The 16,363-nt window shown below is 37.7% G+C and overlaps 1 protein-coding gene across 1 annotated transcript; it reads left to right on the top strand.

Moving 5' to 3' along the window:
* The first annotated feature begins 9,778 nt into the window (after nucleotides 1–9,778).
* Nucleotides 9,779–10,723, top strand: LOC121023602 (olfactory receptor 2W3). Its single transcript, XM_040465546.1, has one exon. The coding sequence runs from the start codon at nucleotides 9,779–9,781 to the stop codon at nucleotides 10,721–10,723; it is 945 nt and encodes a 314-aa protein (XP_040321480.1).
* The last annotated feature ends 5,640 nt before the right edge of the window (nucleotides 10,724–16,363 follow it).

The following is a 16,363-nucleotide window of genomic DNA, read 5'->3' as shown; positions in this document are numbered from 1 at the left end:
CTTTAAAATATACTCTCTACTTTCCTAACAAAATTCTTAAGTCATTGAAGGCTAACTTTGCTGTTATATTTCTCTGTATCTGTCTAATGAAAAATTGTGAGGCAAATGCTAAAATTCAAATCTTTAAGTGCCAAACAATTACTAATGAATGGCAAATTTAGTTAACAGTATTTTGATAATAATCTGCCAACATTTTAATCTTCCACTTTAATTCTACCTTGAATTTTAAAGTATTTTTCTCTTCCAGAGAGATCTCTTTGACTAAAATCTTTCACTTACTTTCCAATAACATTATTAACATAGTTTTCTTTCTGCAATTTTTCAATATTTTTCTTTCCAGACGTTTTTCTTACATTTGGAGGATTATCATGAAGTATAATAATTTTAGAAATGGTATGATCTCATAAACTATTACCAAATGACTCTATGAACTTTATCGATGAATCCTTGCATTAAAAAAGATTTATATACATTCATGTTTGGTATATTTATATTTGATCATAAGCAAACAACTCCTCTCTCCATCTCTCCTTTCCAAATGGGGGTATTAATGTATTCTTATCTCCATCTTGGTGACACTTTATAGACCATGAATGCCCTAGACCTCTTCCATGCATGGTTTGAGTAGAGAAGAGGCTCATGCCTTGGGTTTCAGCTCATGTTTCCCCATCATCAGGGATTAAACAGGAGCTGGCGACTTACTGTAACACCTGAGTGTTGATGTTACTGTAAGGCCAGGATCCATGACAGGAGTCAATGCAGAGAAAATACACTCAGAGCAGTAAAGACCCTTCCACATAGACATCAGGAGAAACAGAGTCACTTTTCTGAGATCTCACCTCCTTGGGGGCTCCAGCACCCATTCTCTTAGGCTTAATGGGTAGAAGCACAACACCACATAGTCAGGGTGTGAACAGAGAATAACTAGTTCCTATGAGAAAGCAAACATCCTGGTTTCCACTGTTTCCCTCTAATGCTGTTATCTTACTTTGCATCTTACTATGATTTATGTCAATCATTAAGCCAACTTAAGTGTGCCTTCATCCCTTGTTTCCTAAGCTTTGCAAGGTTTTGTGCGTCTTCCTAAAGGTTTCTTCTGTTCTTTATGGAATTCTGGTTCACTAACAGCAAACTTCTTTAAATCCTATTTAAAGATTTTTCCTATTCTCCTGAAACATACAGGAATGTGAGAGTGTGCATGTACGCATGCATGCACACACACACACACACAGACTTCTCCATTTCAGTGGAAAGCAACACCATCCTTTCAGTTGCTCAAGCCAAGAATCTGGTTGACTTCTCTCTTGATTTCTTTGGCCCTCATCCAAACCATCAGCAAACCCTTGGTTCTACCTTCAGAACATATACAAAGCTTAGCCAGTCCTAACCACTCTGCTGCTATAACTAGTCTGAACTTCCATCCTTTTCCACTGAGTTGCTACATTCGGTTCCTAACATTAGTTGTACTCCAGCCCTTTGTGCATCCATTATGGATGCTGCAGCTGGGTTATCCTTCAGCTCCCAAGACAGTACTTTGCAATGACTTTCCATTCAACTTAGATAATCTTTACAGCAAAACTTCAAACCCTGGAGTATCTGAACACCAGCTCCTTACCTGATTCTGATTTTGTGTCCCTCCACATGCTTCTGTTTTTATCTTCCTCCCTCTATCCTGGCACCTAGGCTGGGTTTACATCAGACAAGGCACTTCCCACCATGGGTCTTTCTCCCAGATGAGCCCTCTACCTGTGGTTCCATTTTCCCACATATCTCCTTTACTCATCCCATTTTTTTTTTCATTAATCCTGCTCAAATCCAACTTCTCAGTTCAACTAAACTGTCTGAATCACCTTGGAGTCCACCCAGAACCCACTCTCCCAGTCCTCTTTACCAGGCCCAATGGAGCCTTTTTTTCCAATATTGTACTTAACAATTTCTAAATGTATTCTATTATATTGTTATCTTATTTATTGTGTTTATTTTTGTTTGTTTGTTTTGCCTTTTATTGGTAGAACGTAAGCACTCTGAAGGGAGGGATATCGGTCTATTGATAACAGTATTTCCAACATATCTCAAGCACCTCAAATACTGGTTTGTACATGGTTATCACTCAATTCATATTTGTTGAATAATAAATGATTGACTTTCAGGGGAAGCATTAAATCATAGATCTAAAAGTGTTTTCTGAAATGTAACATATTATACTATTATAATTATTATTTTATTATTATTACTATTATTTATAAGTACACAATCACTGTCCAGTAAAGTTTAATGTCAAGTGCTAAATGAGTAGAATCCATTTTTAGGTATACAGAAAATTTGAAAAGAAGGATCAATTTGTGAAGGTAATAAATTCTAGGAACATGATGACTTGCCATTCCCAGGTATGGTCCTATTGAGCCTCCTGTAGCTTTGATTCCCTATGACAATATGCCAACACTTTTGAATTATGCATTACCTCATATGCACTCTGTATGCCACCTTTCATACCCACTAAGGGTATGAAAATTATATGGACTAAAACCTTTTTTTAAATTGAATCTTTCATGCTTTATGAGACCCTTTTGATCTGAGGTTCACAGAAGAGCCAACTCCAACAGCTAAAGGGTGTCTTGGGTCTCCTCTCCTCCCCATCACTTCTTACCATCATACATGTCTCTGTTATTATACATCGGACTTTTTGTCTGGCCCAGGTCACTTTAAGGAATGACTAAAATCATAAAGAATGATTCAAAAGTCAACTGCAAACTTTAGATTCTAGTTTTTCTGAAGCTATAGCTCTCAGAGTTAGGTTTACAGTTTAACAAGACTGCATAATCTATTCAAATAACTAATTTGATAATTTTCCTACTCCACCCCCTCAATCAGGTGACTGGTTTGTCAAGTGAGTTAACCAAATAAGCTAATGATTCTAACATGTTAAGAAGGTCCTGAATGAAGAAAAAAGGGAGGAGAGAGATATATGGGGCTGGTTGGACATAGGAAGTGAAATAGCTGCATTAGGAGTTAGAAAGAACTTAGCAAATTTAGAGTTGTAATTTCAACTCTTAGTGTCCCAAAGGGCACAGAAATTGGGAACGCTGGGATTTATTAAACCTGTCTGCTCTTCAAGCATGGACCCCTCCATTCATATTTTCTGTGCGCTACTAGGTCCCTCTGTGGAATTGTTCAACAGGGAAGAGGGAACAATGGAGGTGGTCTGAATATGTATCCCATACACATTCTAGAAACCTACAAGTTATATTGATTCATTTATATGAAATATCCTCTTTGTGCCCTGACTCTGTAACCATATGTACTCAAAAGTACCCAAATAATCCTTTTGATAAATTCTCTAACTAGTTGATTCAAACTCGTCTGATTTTTCTCTGATATTTCTTGGCTGATTGCATGGATTCAATTTCTATTTATCTATTTACTTTAGTATTATTAAAAAAAATCCAACCTCATGATGTCATATTTGCCTCAATAAGGGCATTAAAAACATGGTCATGTATCCACAATCTAATAAAGTTAGAATTTCATAATAACTGCTCAAATTACCTCTAGGTTTTTTTTTTTCTGAAACTATAAGGTATAAGTTAATATATGCTGACATCTTCCTTTCAGATCTAAAAATAAATAAGTAAATAAATGAATTAAACAAAATAGTTCACCCTATTAGCTCCTTAAATTAATAATAAAATGTATATTAGTTAATGCATTTATGACATTTTTCACTAAGACAAAGAGTTCTTTGTCATCATATATAAAATTTTTAGTAAAAAAAAAAAAAAAGGTCAAAATTCTTTTGCTAAGGAGGAAAAAAGGGGAAAAAAAAAGCATGATCTTATTCCATGTAGTATGGAACTGATTAGTCCTCAATTGTTTTTCAGGCACATAAAAATTCTTGGTAACAGGGGACCAAATGGCCCATCAGGATTTATGTTTATAAAACAACAATGGATTGAGGCTTTAGTTTTACTTACATGAAGTAATAAATCTTTTTTTATACAAGGGACAAATTATCATGGTACTCATTTTTTGTCTGGACCTTATGGGAGATTGAACACATGTGATAGATATCTACAGCACACCTCAGTGTATGTACTAATGACCCCTGTGGGCTCAGAAGTTTTCCCAGAGCTTAACGCTGTTGATGAATCAAGACCACCATTATAATACCTCCCCAGTCTTTCCTCAGGAGAGCTACATCATACTATCATTGCCCTCAGCATAAATATTGTGGTCAATTGCGTTTAAAGAGGAATGAGCCAAGCCAAGGAGAGGTGCTTTCATTTCCTCCACATCTGGAATTACACCTGGCTAGAACACCCATGTGAACTCAGTAGTCATGGAGAGGGCATTGTAAAATCCCATGGAGGTCCTCCACCTAGATCTGTACATTCTGACTTCTGACTTTTAGTGGAACCTGGTGCACACAAATAAAGATGGTGAGTAGATTTCTGGATTTAGGGACTCAACTCATAAATCTACAGTTATCTTTTGGTTTGTTAAAAAAAAAAGCTGTATGATATGAATCAAAGGAACACAAAAATATAAAATGAGGAGTATCCTCCTTGCTCTTGGAAAGTTTATGGATTATGACAGACAGACCAGGAGAAAAGCTACACATAAGCACATACATCACAACTCATGTTATTTAGCTATAATAGAGCAATAATCTACCAATACAAAATCATTTTAAAAGATAAACAAGTAAAAGTGCGAAAGAGACAAAATATGAAGAAACACAATATACAAATTCCCTTTTTTTTTTTTAATGTTAGAATTGGTGTCAAGGAAGATAGATTTCTCAGGCAGACATGAGAAAATGAGATCTGAGATGGGAGTTTCATTTTGGGGGAGAAAAAAAAAGACATTGAAAAGGGTGTTCTCAGCTTCCAGGAGGGAGATGGGGAAACGTCATCCCTTGCTTGGGAAGATGTAAGCCTGAACCATTACTGCATCAAAACATCAATCCTAGTCCCTATCATCTGCCATTGCAAACACTTTTTGTGAGCTTAAAACTCTTTATATGGATGCCTGGATGGCTCAGTCGGTTAAGATTCCGACCTTGGCTCAGGTCATGGTTTCACCTTTCTTGAGTTCCAGCCCCACATTGGGCTCTGTGCTGACAGCTCAGAGCCTGGAGACTGCTTCCTCAGATCCTGTGTCTTCCTCTCCCTGCCCCTCCCCCATTCATGCTCTGTCTCTGTTTCTCAAAAATGAATAAATGTTAAAAATTTTTAAAACTCTTTAATGTTTAAAAATACTTTGTAAATAAACTAAAATGTTTGATTATATGATCATCTGCTTTCCAGGAACTTAAAAAAGTACAATTTCTTTGACTTATGGTTTCAGTGTGGGCATTTTTGCCATAGAATGGTGCATTTGGATACAATGGTATTTCCAGTGTTTGACCAGCACCTACTGGGAGAAATGTATTTTATCCTTTGGTACACACACACTGCCAAATACACAAGTTAAGCAGTTGTTTTACAAGGTAATAGTTCCCTTTGTGCAGGTGAGCTGCTCTTTTATTTCCAATTCCACACAAAATTATGTCTGAAAGACCAAATCTTTAGTGTGTGGGGAGAGGTCAGGTCTCTCCAGTTCAGAGTTTGATACAGCCTTTCAGTTTCTCTGGTTTTGTTCAATGAAGAGGAAATGCTTCTCCAGGGTAAGGCAAACCTGAAAGGCCATGTTAAGCAATTCATTGTTTATTCTTTTGAGCTGTGTCCATGTATAAATGGTAAAATGATAGATGTTGCCCAATCTCTCTCCTCACCAGAAGAATAATGACAAATTCACGTAACATACAGTGAAATTTGCTATGTGCAGGAACAGGTGCACAATTAGGTTAAATATGAAGATATTCACAGTGGTTATAGAAGGCTGTTATGAAGAGAAAACTGCATTGGGAGGTGGGGAAGGTGGGGAGGTTGTTCATGCAGAACCAATATGCTGAGTATGATCTCTACACAGAGAAAAGAAAACTGATTCTATTCCTTTCAAAGTTTGAAATTAAAGGAAGAAAATATTTGTCCCATCCCCAGAACCATTCAGAAAATGACCATATTCCATATTCCCCATGAGAGACCTGTTTCTTCCATGGAGAGAAGTGTGTGCTAGCAGCTGACCTCGTGGACCCTCCCTGTCAGAGCCCCAGGGGCAGGACAAGTGACTTCTGTCTCATTCTAAAGACAAGGAAAGAGTGGTGCCTGGGCGGCTCAGTCTGTTAAGTGTTGGACTTCAGCTCAGGTGATGATCTCATGGTTTGTGAGTTCAAGACCTACATTGGACTCTGTGGTATCTGCACAAAGCCCGCTTCCGATATTCTGCCCCACCCCCTCTCCCTTCCTCACTCCCTCTGTCTCTCTTTCTCAAAATAAATAAACTTAAAAAATTTAAAAACCAAAAAGAGGCAGCATCCTGGTTAAGAGATGGAATGGTGTGACATAATAACATTTATTCTGAGTTTCCATTGTTGCAAGTCTTTTTGTGAAGTCATTCTTGCCTCCCCATAGAAGATGTGAACACAGGTGCAGTGGGGGGCTCAGTAGGTTAGTGACAAACTCCTGATTTTGACTCAAGTCATGATCTAGTGGTTGGTGAGATCCAGCACCTTGCTGGGCTTCAGGAGACAGTAAGAAGCCTCCTTGGGATTCTCACTCTCTGCCTGTCCTCTCTCTCTGCCTCTCTCTCTCTCTCTGCCCCTCCCCTGAGCTCCCTGTCTCTGTCTCTCTCTCAAAATAAATACATAAACTTAAAAACAAAGTTGTGAAAACAATTCAGGAGATTAGAACTCAAGTTATTTTGAAAGACAAACCCATGCCCTTTCATAAGCATATGGCTCATTTTCTGCTCCTCTTTCTACTCTTCTCTTATTTCACAGAAAACATAATTTTAGGACCATGAAGTTGTGCAGCTGTTTGTTATAAAACACTGACACCGTTACAATGATTGAAAATTTGTTCCTGCCTTTCTTCCTACATAATGCCTTTTTTAGTTTGTTAATAAAATCAGATTTTCTTAAGTCAGATGGGACAATGATCTCTCTAACGGAGGAATGACAAAGTTAAAAAGACATATTAACAAATTCAGAAAAATAATCATAGGGGAATTTCCTAAATATTATATTATACTAAATACATGCATGGGCATGTGTCCTATCTAATTTCATAATTCATGATTATTGATGATTATTTAATAAAGAAGGAATCATGTACAAATGAAAGCCTTGTTTAAAATGCATCATACTCTTGAGAAGTAGGTCTTTTCAACAATTCAGTGCATACTTCCAGATATTGTTTCTATTTTAATATACATTTTATACATAGAAAAATATATAATACATAGAGTTTGTGACCAAAAAATGGCATCAAGGTACATATAATCTGCTTATACATTATATTTCATTTTTCACTTGTTTGAAATTAATCTAGGTTTTGGAAAAAAAAATTGCAAGTGAAGTTATGTACCTATACTTATTTTCATTTAGTAGTTGTTTCTAGTTCATAAAATTGTCATTTTTAATCATTTCAATAACTTTAAACATATTTTTCTATTATCCATTTCAATCAATGTTATAATAAAGTTTCTTGATTTTTATTTACATAATGTGGGTTAAGAAACACAAAATAGATTGCTAGATTCACAATTAATAAGTCAGAAAAATAACATGTAATTTTAAATTTTATAATAGGTGTTTCTTTTGTTAAAATTACATATACAACCTCAAGATACATGTGTACTTTTAATTAATGATCTTTATAAAGGTTGTTCCAAAGTTAATATTCCAATTTATTCCTATCAAAAGTTAATGAGTTTATTTCCCCACACTTTCCCAGCTGTGTATGTATCACATCTTTAAATACTTACCAATCTAAAAAATAAATAACTTTATATGTTATACTCTTAGTCATTAGTGAGAATGATTTTAATATTTTTAAATCATGTTTTGTAAATCATTTGTTTTCCTGTGAACTTCTTCAAGTTGCTGCCTATTTTTCATTACATGTTTTTTCTCCAATTTCTTGAAAAAAATTTACTAAACAAGGTAGCCTTTCAGCTGTCATATTGAATTGCTCTACTATTATCATTATTCCTTAGGCTTTTTATTAGTATTTTCTGTGGTAGGATTCCTTATGGATTTTTTAAAAAATATGTAATCAACTTTATTTGTATTTTGCTTCATACCTTTTGATAGTTGCTACTTGTTTAGTGAGATCTAAGATAATCAGGAAAAAAAGAGAACAACTATGATTCTTTCCTATATAGTAGTTTTATCTTTTTAAATGTATAAATAAGTTTTTATGGTAAGTTTTTATGAAAAGAATGAATGAAGGATCTATGGTCTACCCACTCCAAATTCCTTGCCATTGATCATGTTTTAATTATTGCATTTCCGTAGTATGTCTGGATGTATATTAAGGATAGTTTCCTCTCACTAGACTTTTTTTTTTCTTCAGAATTTCTTTGACTTTTCTCATGGGCTTATTTTCCCATTCCCTATTTGTATAACACATAACCTTTATGTGACATACATATAAACTTTCATATTTATTATATTTCTTTCATATTAAAAAATCCCAAAACTTACCTGTAAAATAAATAAGATAGTTTGATTATCACAATTTTAGATGAGAAAACTATAAAACGGTAAAGAAACATTCCAAGGTTTCATAAGTGTCTCTTGTTGGCTAAAGGATTGTAACATGGGAGATTGGAGTTATAGCCCAAGATATTTTAAATCTATTCTTCTATATTGATCTGCAAGAGTTGTGGTTTATGTTCTCAAAAATGCTTTGCTTTGAATGTGATTCATTCTTGGAATTGCAATTTGGTAGATGTTTCTACACACATATGTGATTATCACATCAAAGTTTTATTATTTGTTGCATAATATTGTGATTTTTCCCCTCAAACACTGTATAATACTTTGGAAGAAAAAATACTCTATTTCTTGAATACCATACCCAAATGAGAGAGAGCAAGAGAAAGAGAGGGAGAGGGGTAGAGAGGGAATAATTTTATGTGGATGTTGCTTTACTAATATTCTATTGTCTCATACATTATTTATCTACTCAGGTGCTGTAAAATTTCCTCAATAATAATACTGAAATAAATGAGATTTACCTTTTGAATTTTTTTTCAATGTCTATTTTTGAGAGAGAGAGACAGAGTACGAGCGGGAGAGAGGCAGAGAGAGAGAGGGAGATACACAGAATGGGAAGCAGGATCCAGGATCTTAGCTGTCAGCACAGAGCCCAATGTGGGGCTCGGGCCCACAAACCGTGAGATCATGACCTGAGCTGAAGTTGGACACTTCTCCAACTGAGCCACCCAGGTGCCCCGAGATTTGCCTTTTGGATAAAGAGTGGATGATGTATTCTGCATATAGTGGAGATATTCTAAATACTATTAATTGGTTATTGTGGGGCTCCATCTGGGACCTTTGAGATTTGAGCAGGAACTTAGGAACATTTTCCTGTCACTGGAATTAGAATCAATTCCAGCAGTAAAGGAAGAAGGTTCTCAGTTCCATTCCCTGCGTTCCAAACCAGCTCTGCTCCTTTCTAGAAAATGATAATTTGCTTAACACATATCTGTGTCAGTTTCCTTTTCTGTAAGTCAGGAATAAAAAGAGTGCCAACTGCAAATCATTGTAGTTAGAGGTTAAATGAGTAAATAAATGTAAAGAAGCACAGAAGAATGTTTGGCTCATTGTAAGTGTTCCCTATAATGGATATAAGTATTATTAGTATCAATATTCCTCTCAGGTGCAGTAGAGATGGATGGGACCAATGACAGCACCCAGGGAAATTTCATCCTGTTGGGGTTTTCTGACCATCCCCATCTCGAGAGGATCCTCTTTGTGGTCATCTTGATTGCATACCTCCTGACCCTTGTGGGCAACACCACCATCATCCTGGTGTCCCGGCTGGACCCCCACCTCCACACTCCTATGTACTTCTTCCTCACCCACCTATCTTTCCTGGACCTCAGTTTCACCACCAGCTCCATTCCTCAGCTGCTCTATAACCTGAATGGCCATGACAAGACCATCAGTTACACAGGCTGTGCCATCCAGCTCTTCCTGTTTCTGGGTCTGGGTGGTGTGGAGTGCTTGCTCCTGGCTGTCATGGCATATGACCGGTTTGTTGCAGTCTGCAAACCCCTGCACTACCTGGTGATCATGAATCCACGTCTCTGCATGGGCTTAGTGTTGGTGGCCTGGGGCTGTGGTGTGGCTAACTCCTTGGTCATGTCCCCAGTCACCCTGCAGTTACCCCGCTGTGGGCGCCACAGTGTGGACCACTTCCTGTGTGAGATGCCTGCCCTGATTCAGATGGCCTGTGTCAATACAGCTGCCATTGAAGGCACTGTCTTTGTCCTGGCAGTGGGCATTGTGCTGTCACCTCTAGTGTTTATCCTGGTGTCCTACGGCTACATTGTAAGGGCTGTGTTACAGATTCAGCCAGTGTCAGGGAGACAAAAGGCGTTTAACACCTGTGGCTCCCATCTCACAGTGGTCTCCCTTTTCTATGGAAACATCATCTACATGTACATGCAACCTGGAAACAGCTCTTCCCAGGACCAGAGCAAATTCCTCACCCTCTTCTACAACATTGTCACACCACTCCTGAACCCCCTGATTTACACCCTCCGAAACAAAGAGGTGAAGGGGGCACTGAGGAGAATGGTGCTGGATAACAGAGGGGTAGGAAAGGATTAAGTGAGAATGAAAGACCAGCATCTTCATCTGGCTGTCACTCCATCAGGGGCCAATGATGGCATCTGGAACTGTTGGAACAGACCAGACAATAATCTTAATCTATTCTTCCCAATTTATATAACTTTTCTTAGACTTCTATAACTGTTTCAGTTCCAATACTATGTTTTAATGAGTGAACTGCACAACACATAGCATTCCAAAACCACCAAATGATCTATCAAACAGGTCTGAAGAACAATGTGTGATGAATAGTTATAAAGATGAGTTTTCACAACTTATACCAGAGTGCCAAATAGAAAACTACTTTTCATAATCAGATTTCTTTTTCTTTTTTGTTGTTTGTTTTTAATTGGTTAACTTTCTGGTTTTTTTTTTTTTTTTTTTTTTTTTTTTTTTTTTAGTCAGAATGATCACAGATTGATCACTTCTTTTACATGACAGCCATCCAATATGGGAATTTAACACATTGAGTATTTTTTTTTTCAAATTCTCATCTGAAGCCTTTCATCAAATCATATTTTTTCTACCCTTTGTCCCCCAAGTCGGGTTTAAATTTTAGATAAACCAAGAAGTTAACTTGTACAAATGACATGTGGGTCATTCACATCTTAATGTACTATTATTTCTCAAGTATGTTTTTATTTCATTGGTGAGAAAAACCTGATATTTATTAAGTTCCTACTATGAGTCAGGTGCTCTTAATTCATTTAATCATCTCCACATTTGTCAGAGATCAGCATGATTACCATTATCTTTATTTTTACCTATGTGGTACTTGAGACTTCAGGTTAAATCATTTGCTCAAGTAGAAATGAACCAGAGATTTACTCCAAGTTTTGTCTGACCCCCAATTCCTGCTGCTTCTACTGCTACAAGAACGTTTAGAGAGCAAAAATCCTTAAGCATTTAAGTTGTCAAAAACCCTGTAGGTCTAAGGAGCATGACTTATGTCATACAGAGTGTAGGGGACAAAAAGTTTCCTGGACGTTTTTCATGTCCCTGTCTTGGTCTGAAAATTAAACTGACAAAGATATATTAATTAGAGAAAAGCAGACAAATTTGTTTGATGTAAGTTTTACATGACATGGGAGCTTTCATAAAGAGGTGAAAACCCCAAAGTATGATTGTCATGCTAGATTTGATAAAGAGTAGACAGTGATGGAGAAATATGATAGGATAAGTGGAGATATGAACAAAATTTAATAAACAGGGGGAATCTTAACAATGCCTGTGTCCTCATATTCATTTCAGGGTCCCTCCCTCTTGGAAATAAAGATGTCCCTTTCCTCCAGGAACAGGGAGGGCTCCCACATGAGGATCTTCTGACCTGCTTCAGGGAGAAGATCAGAAAGTCCTTCCTCCAAAGCCATTTCACAAATTCCTTTATCTCAAAACATTCAGTACACCAAAGTGCCATATTTTGAGGTAGTATGTACTGAGCCCCATCAAGGGCTTCTTCCACTTAATGTGCAAATGAATTCTCTGCAATCTTACTAACATGCAGATTCTGATTTAGGTGGTCCTAGGACAGGCTTGGGATTCTATATTTCTGCAAACCTCCCAGGGGATACCCTTATTCACAGTTGACCCTCAGACCACACTTTAAGGACATAGCATAAAGATCACCCTCAGCTCTTTTTGCAAGCATTTGGAGAGCAGACACATTCTAGAATAAGCTGAGATGGGATTCATAGACTAAGGGGAGATAAGATGAGGAGGAAATGAGGCAAAGAGCCTGGCTGAGGGATATCCTTACTTCCATTCTCAGTAACTAAGTTTCATATTCTTCCCTATTTCACAATGACCTGTCATTCCCACCCTCACTTTGTAACATCCTTTATTCTCTCACCTCATCTCATTTCAAATGGCGCCAGCCCTAGTGAGGATCATTTAATTGTGTAAAATCCAGGGCCTCTTGAAAGAAGGCATACCATGTTTCAAGGGGATCCCTATCTGAATATTCAAAACTGCTGTTTTAAAGAAGTAGTGGTATGAATAGCTTGATGGGAGTTATCTGTAGGAGAGTTAGGGTTTCCTCCCAATGCCTCCTTGATACACAGTCTAAGGGGGTGATTTAATAGAGAATTGAGAAGTAGCCCCAGGAGTTCTGCAAACCCATATTCTTTTTTTTTTCTTTAAAATTTTTTAAATGTTTACCTGAGAGAGAGAAAGAGAGAGAGAGTGTGCACATGAGCAGAGGAGGGGCAGAGAGACAGATGGAGATACAGAATCTGAAGCAGGCTCCAGGCTCTGAGCTGTCAGCACAGAGCCCAACATGGGGCTTGAACTCACGAATCGCAAAATCATGACCTGAGCCGAAGTCCGACACTTAACTGACTGAGCCACCGAGGCATCCCTTCCATATTCTTTTCTTAAGTTATTTATTTATTTATTTATTTATTTATTTATTTATTTATTTATTTATATTTTGAGAGCCAGAGAGAGCAAGCAGAGAAGGGGCAGAGAGAGAGGGAGAAAGATAATCCCAGGCAGGCTCCCCACTGTCAGCACAGAGTCTGATATGTGGCCTGAACTCATGAACTGTGAAATGATGACCTGAGAAGTCAAGAGTTGGACATTTAACCAACTGAGCCACCCCACCCCCTGTAAAAACAATACCTTGCTGGATGCCCTGAGTGAACCTGAGGAGCAGTCACATGGGCTCTGAAGTTGCCATGTTTCTATCTCTGGAAAAATGTACCAGAGGGAATAAAGACGGTTTGCATAACTCTAAGAAATAAAAGTAGTCCTGTGCACTGTGGTGAGTAATTTTTGTTGTTTCCTCTATTAAGAGCAAAACCCAGCTGAATACATTTTAAGAATCTTATTGGCTTTATTCAGTGACTCATAAATTGGACAGCATTCAATCTAGTAGATAGAAAGGTGCTCCAAAGAGCTGTGCAAAATAAGAGGCTTTTATAGGCAAAAGAGAACAGGAACAGGGAAATCATTCTAGGCAAAAGTGAACTGATTATTGCAAGATTGCTTTCCTTCAAGAGATGGCAGAGGCTTCTCAGGCAGATCACTTAAGGAATGCTGACCAGGCAATTTCTGGTTGGCTGGTGAAAGTTTCGATCTCTGAGAGACGTGAAACTCCAGTGAATTTTTGTTATTTAACAGATTTGGGTCAGTGATGGTGGGATCCAAAGGAAAGTTCTCACAGTGTTTCCATTTGGGGACAATGGGAAACACAGGCATGGTGCCTGTGAACCCTTTTGAGTTGTTTTCCTCAACATTTCTGAGGGCTGTAGGTAATTACGTTCTTCTCAGTATTCTGCTCTATTTGCATCAACCTCCTTAAATGGCTTTCCAGTCAGTTCCCCATTTGTTTGAAATCACTATTTCCACATTAGGAACTGCTGAAAGGTTAGTCCACAATTCTCCATTTGATCGGAAACCCTCTCTTCTGTCCCTATCCCACATTGAGAACTGCTGGCTGCAGTTCCTCATTTGTTTGGACTCAGTCAGCAGTCGTTATTTATTAAGTTCTGCCTGTTCAATCCATTCCCCAGTCCCAAATTCTGAGAATTGTTGGCTGTGCACACAGGGACTTCTCTTGGTCAGGAGACAGTAACATCACTTGGTTACTGTGATAAATAAGCCCACTGACCCAATCAAAGTAGGAATGAGGAGACTCAGAGCACAGAGAAGCAAGGCTTTAATCAACTTTCTTGTAAGAGCAGATGTCTGATGGACAGGCACGCTGGGAGCAGTTATGGGAGGCAACTTATCTCCCAGTATGCAAGTCCCTCCCCTGATTCCTCATTGGCTGAGTTCTACAGACTTACAGCCTTACCAGGAAGTCGCCTATGCGACTGGCTTGGTAAGCATCGGGCTGTGGCCTCCAAATAGAGCTGGACAGAAATGTGGTTTGCATCCCGTTTGTAACCAGGTATGACTGGACAGAAATGTGGGTTAAACTCCATTTACAGCTAAGAGTCCTACCAAACTGCTGCTGGCCCTCAAGGAAATTATAAGGGCCATTATGAGGAAAATTCCAATTAGATAAGATTAGTTAAGTGCAATTGAAAGTAAGGGTGCCTCCAGAATTCTTCAAAATTCCAAAATAGCTTCATTACAAAGATTTATTACAAAAGGCTAAAAAAAAAAAAAAAAAAAAAAAGTAAAAGTGCAAGAGGTACCTAATACAAAATATTGTAAAACTGATGTAATTCCTACTGCTCCTGTATTTGAACACACATTTTAATAACCCTCTATTGAGTTGTCTTTGCAATCTGAAGAAACTACCAGTCTATAAACAGAAGTCTGTCCTGTTAATGGCCTTACAGATAGCCTCATATCTACCTTTGGAGGGAGGCCCCTGGGGGCTCATTCCAGAGATGATGAGACTCTGAGGGATTTTCTGATAAACGGCTACATCATTCCCTAAACAGCTGAGGGAAACTAAATTAAAATAATAATAATAATAAAGTTCATTTTTGAGAGAGAGAGACAGAGCGCAAGCGGGGGAAGGGCAGAGAGACAGGGAGACACAGAATCCTAAGCTCTAACCTCTGAGCTGTAAGCACAGAGCCCAGTATGGGGCTGGAACTCATGAATTGTGAAATCATGACCTGAGCTGACGTCTGGTACTCAACCAACCTGAGGCACCCCAGTGCCCTGGGAAACTAAATTTAAAATTAATAAAAACCTTTCCAAATTCTGGTAAATATTGAAGTTATAATTCTCCACTAAAACCCCACTCAGAAGCTATAGATCAGATTCTTGACAAACTGACAAAACTATCTAAATATTCTTATAAGTCAGCCCTCCCAGATTGCCTGTATTTGTTCTGTCTCAAAATCAGCAAGATATTTAAAAGAAATTTATAAGTTGCTCTCTAAACAAAGGTTGGCCAAATTGGAAGCTCATATTCAGAGCCTGATAGTAATCATTGTTTTAGACCTTCTCGTTTAAGCAACTGAAGGTAGTGTAGTTGAATGTGTGAATGCCATTTATGAGGCCTTTTAGTTTGCAACTCAGTACTCAGAAATTGACAGCAACATACTCTTAGAAATCTTTGCAAAACTAGAAATGCAGCTCTAGAGGCAGTTCAAACTTTACCTATTCCTTTTTACCACTCCTAAAACCTTCCTTATCTCACAAGCCTTGTAAATATTGACCTTGGGAGACCAAAGCTCTATTTGAGAAACTTGTATTCCTTCTACGTGATTCCTTCAGGAATTCTTATCTAGACCAGCCCCAATTACTAAGACGAAAGAAACAAAAAACAATAACAAAAGGTTAAAGAAGTTTTTAAAAACTAAAATATGTTCCACAACTTCCATAAATTTACTTATCAGAACATTTACAAAACTTTTTTTTTTTTTTTTTTTAATATGGAGAAGTACTACACTAGGGTATTAGATTGATGCAACATGTTTGGACAAGTTGGAAATAAAGACTAGAGTGGACTCACATATTCCTGTGAGAAATTATTTGTTTTTAATGTTTATTTATTTTTGAGAGAGAGAGTGTACACACTCCCTTTACCTACCCAACAAGAACCCAGTGTGGTGCTCAAACCCAGGAACAATGATATGACTTGAGCTGAAGTCAGATGCTTAACTTACTGAGCCATTCAGGCAGCCCGAACATATACAAATCTTATGTGTTCTCTCCAAAAACATTAGTAATAAA

The sequence above is a fragment of the Herpailurus yagouaroundi genome, unplaced genomic scaffold (genome assembly GCF_014898765.1).
Source record: "Herpailurus yagouaroundi ecotype Mexico unplaced genomic scaffold, PumYag 566, whole genome shotgun sequence".
NCBI lineage: Eukaryota > Metazoa > Chordata > Mammalia > Carnivora > Felidae > Herpailurus > Herpailurus yagouaroundi.
The sequence above is the reverse complement of the archived record's forward strand: the minus strand, read 5'-3'. Positions and strand labels throughout refer to the sequence as shown.

Coding starts and splice junctions, on each gene's coding strand:
- LOC121023602 (XM_040465546.1), top strand. CDS start 9,779: ATGGATGGGACCAATGACAGCACCCAGGGAAATTTCATCCTGTTGGGG.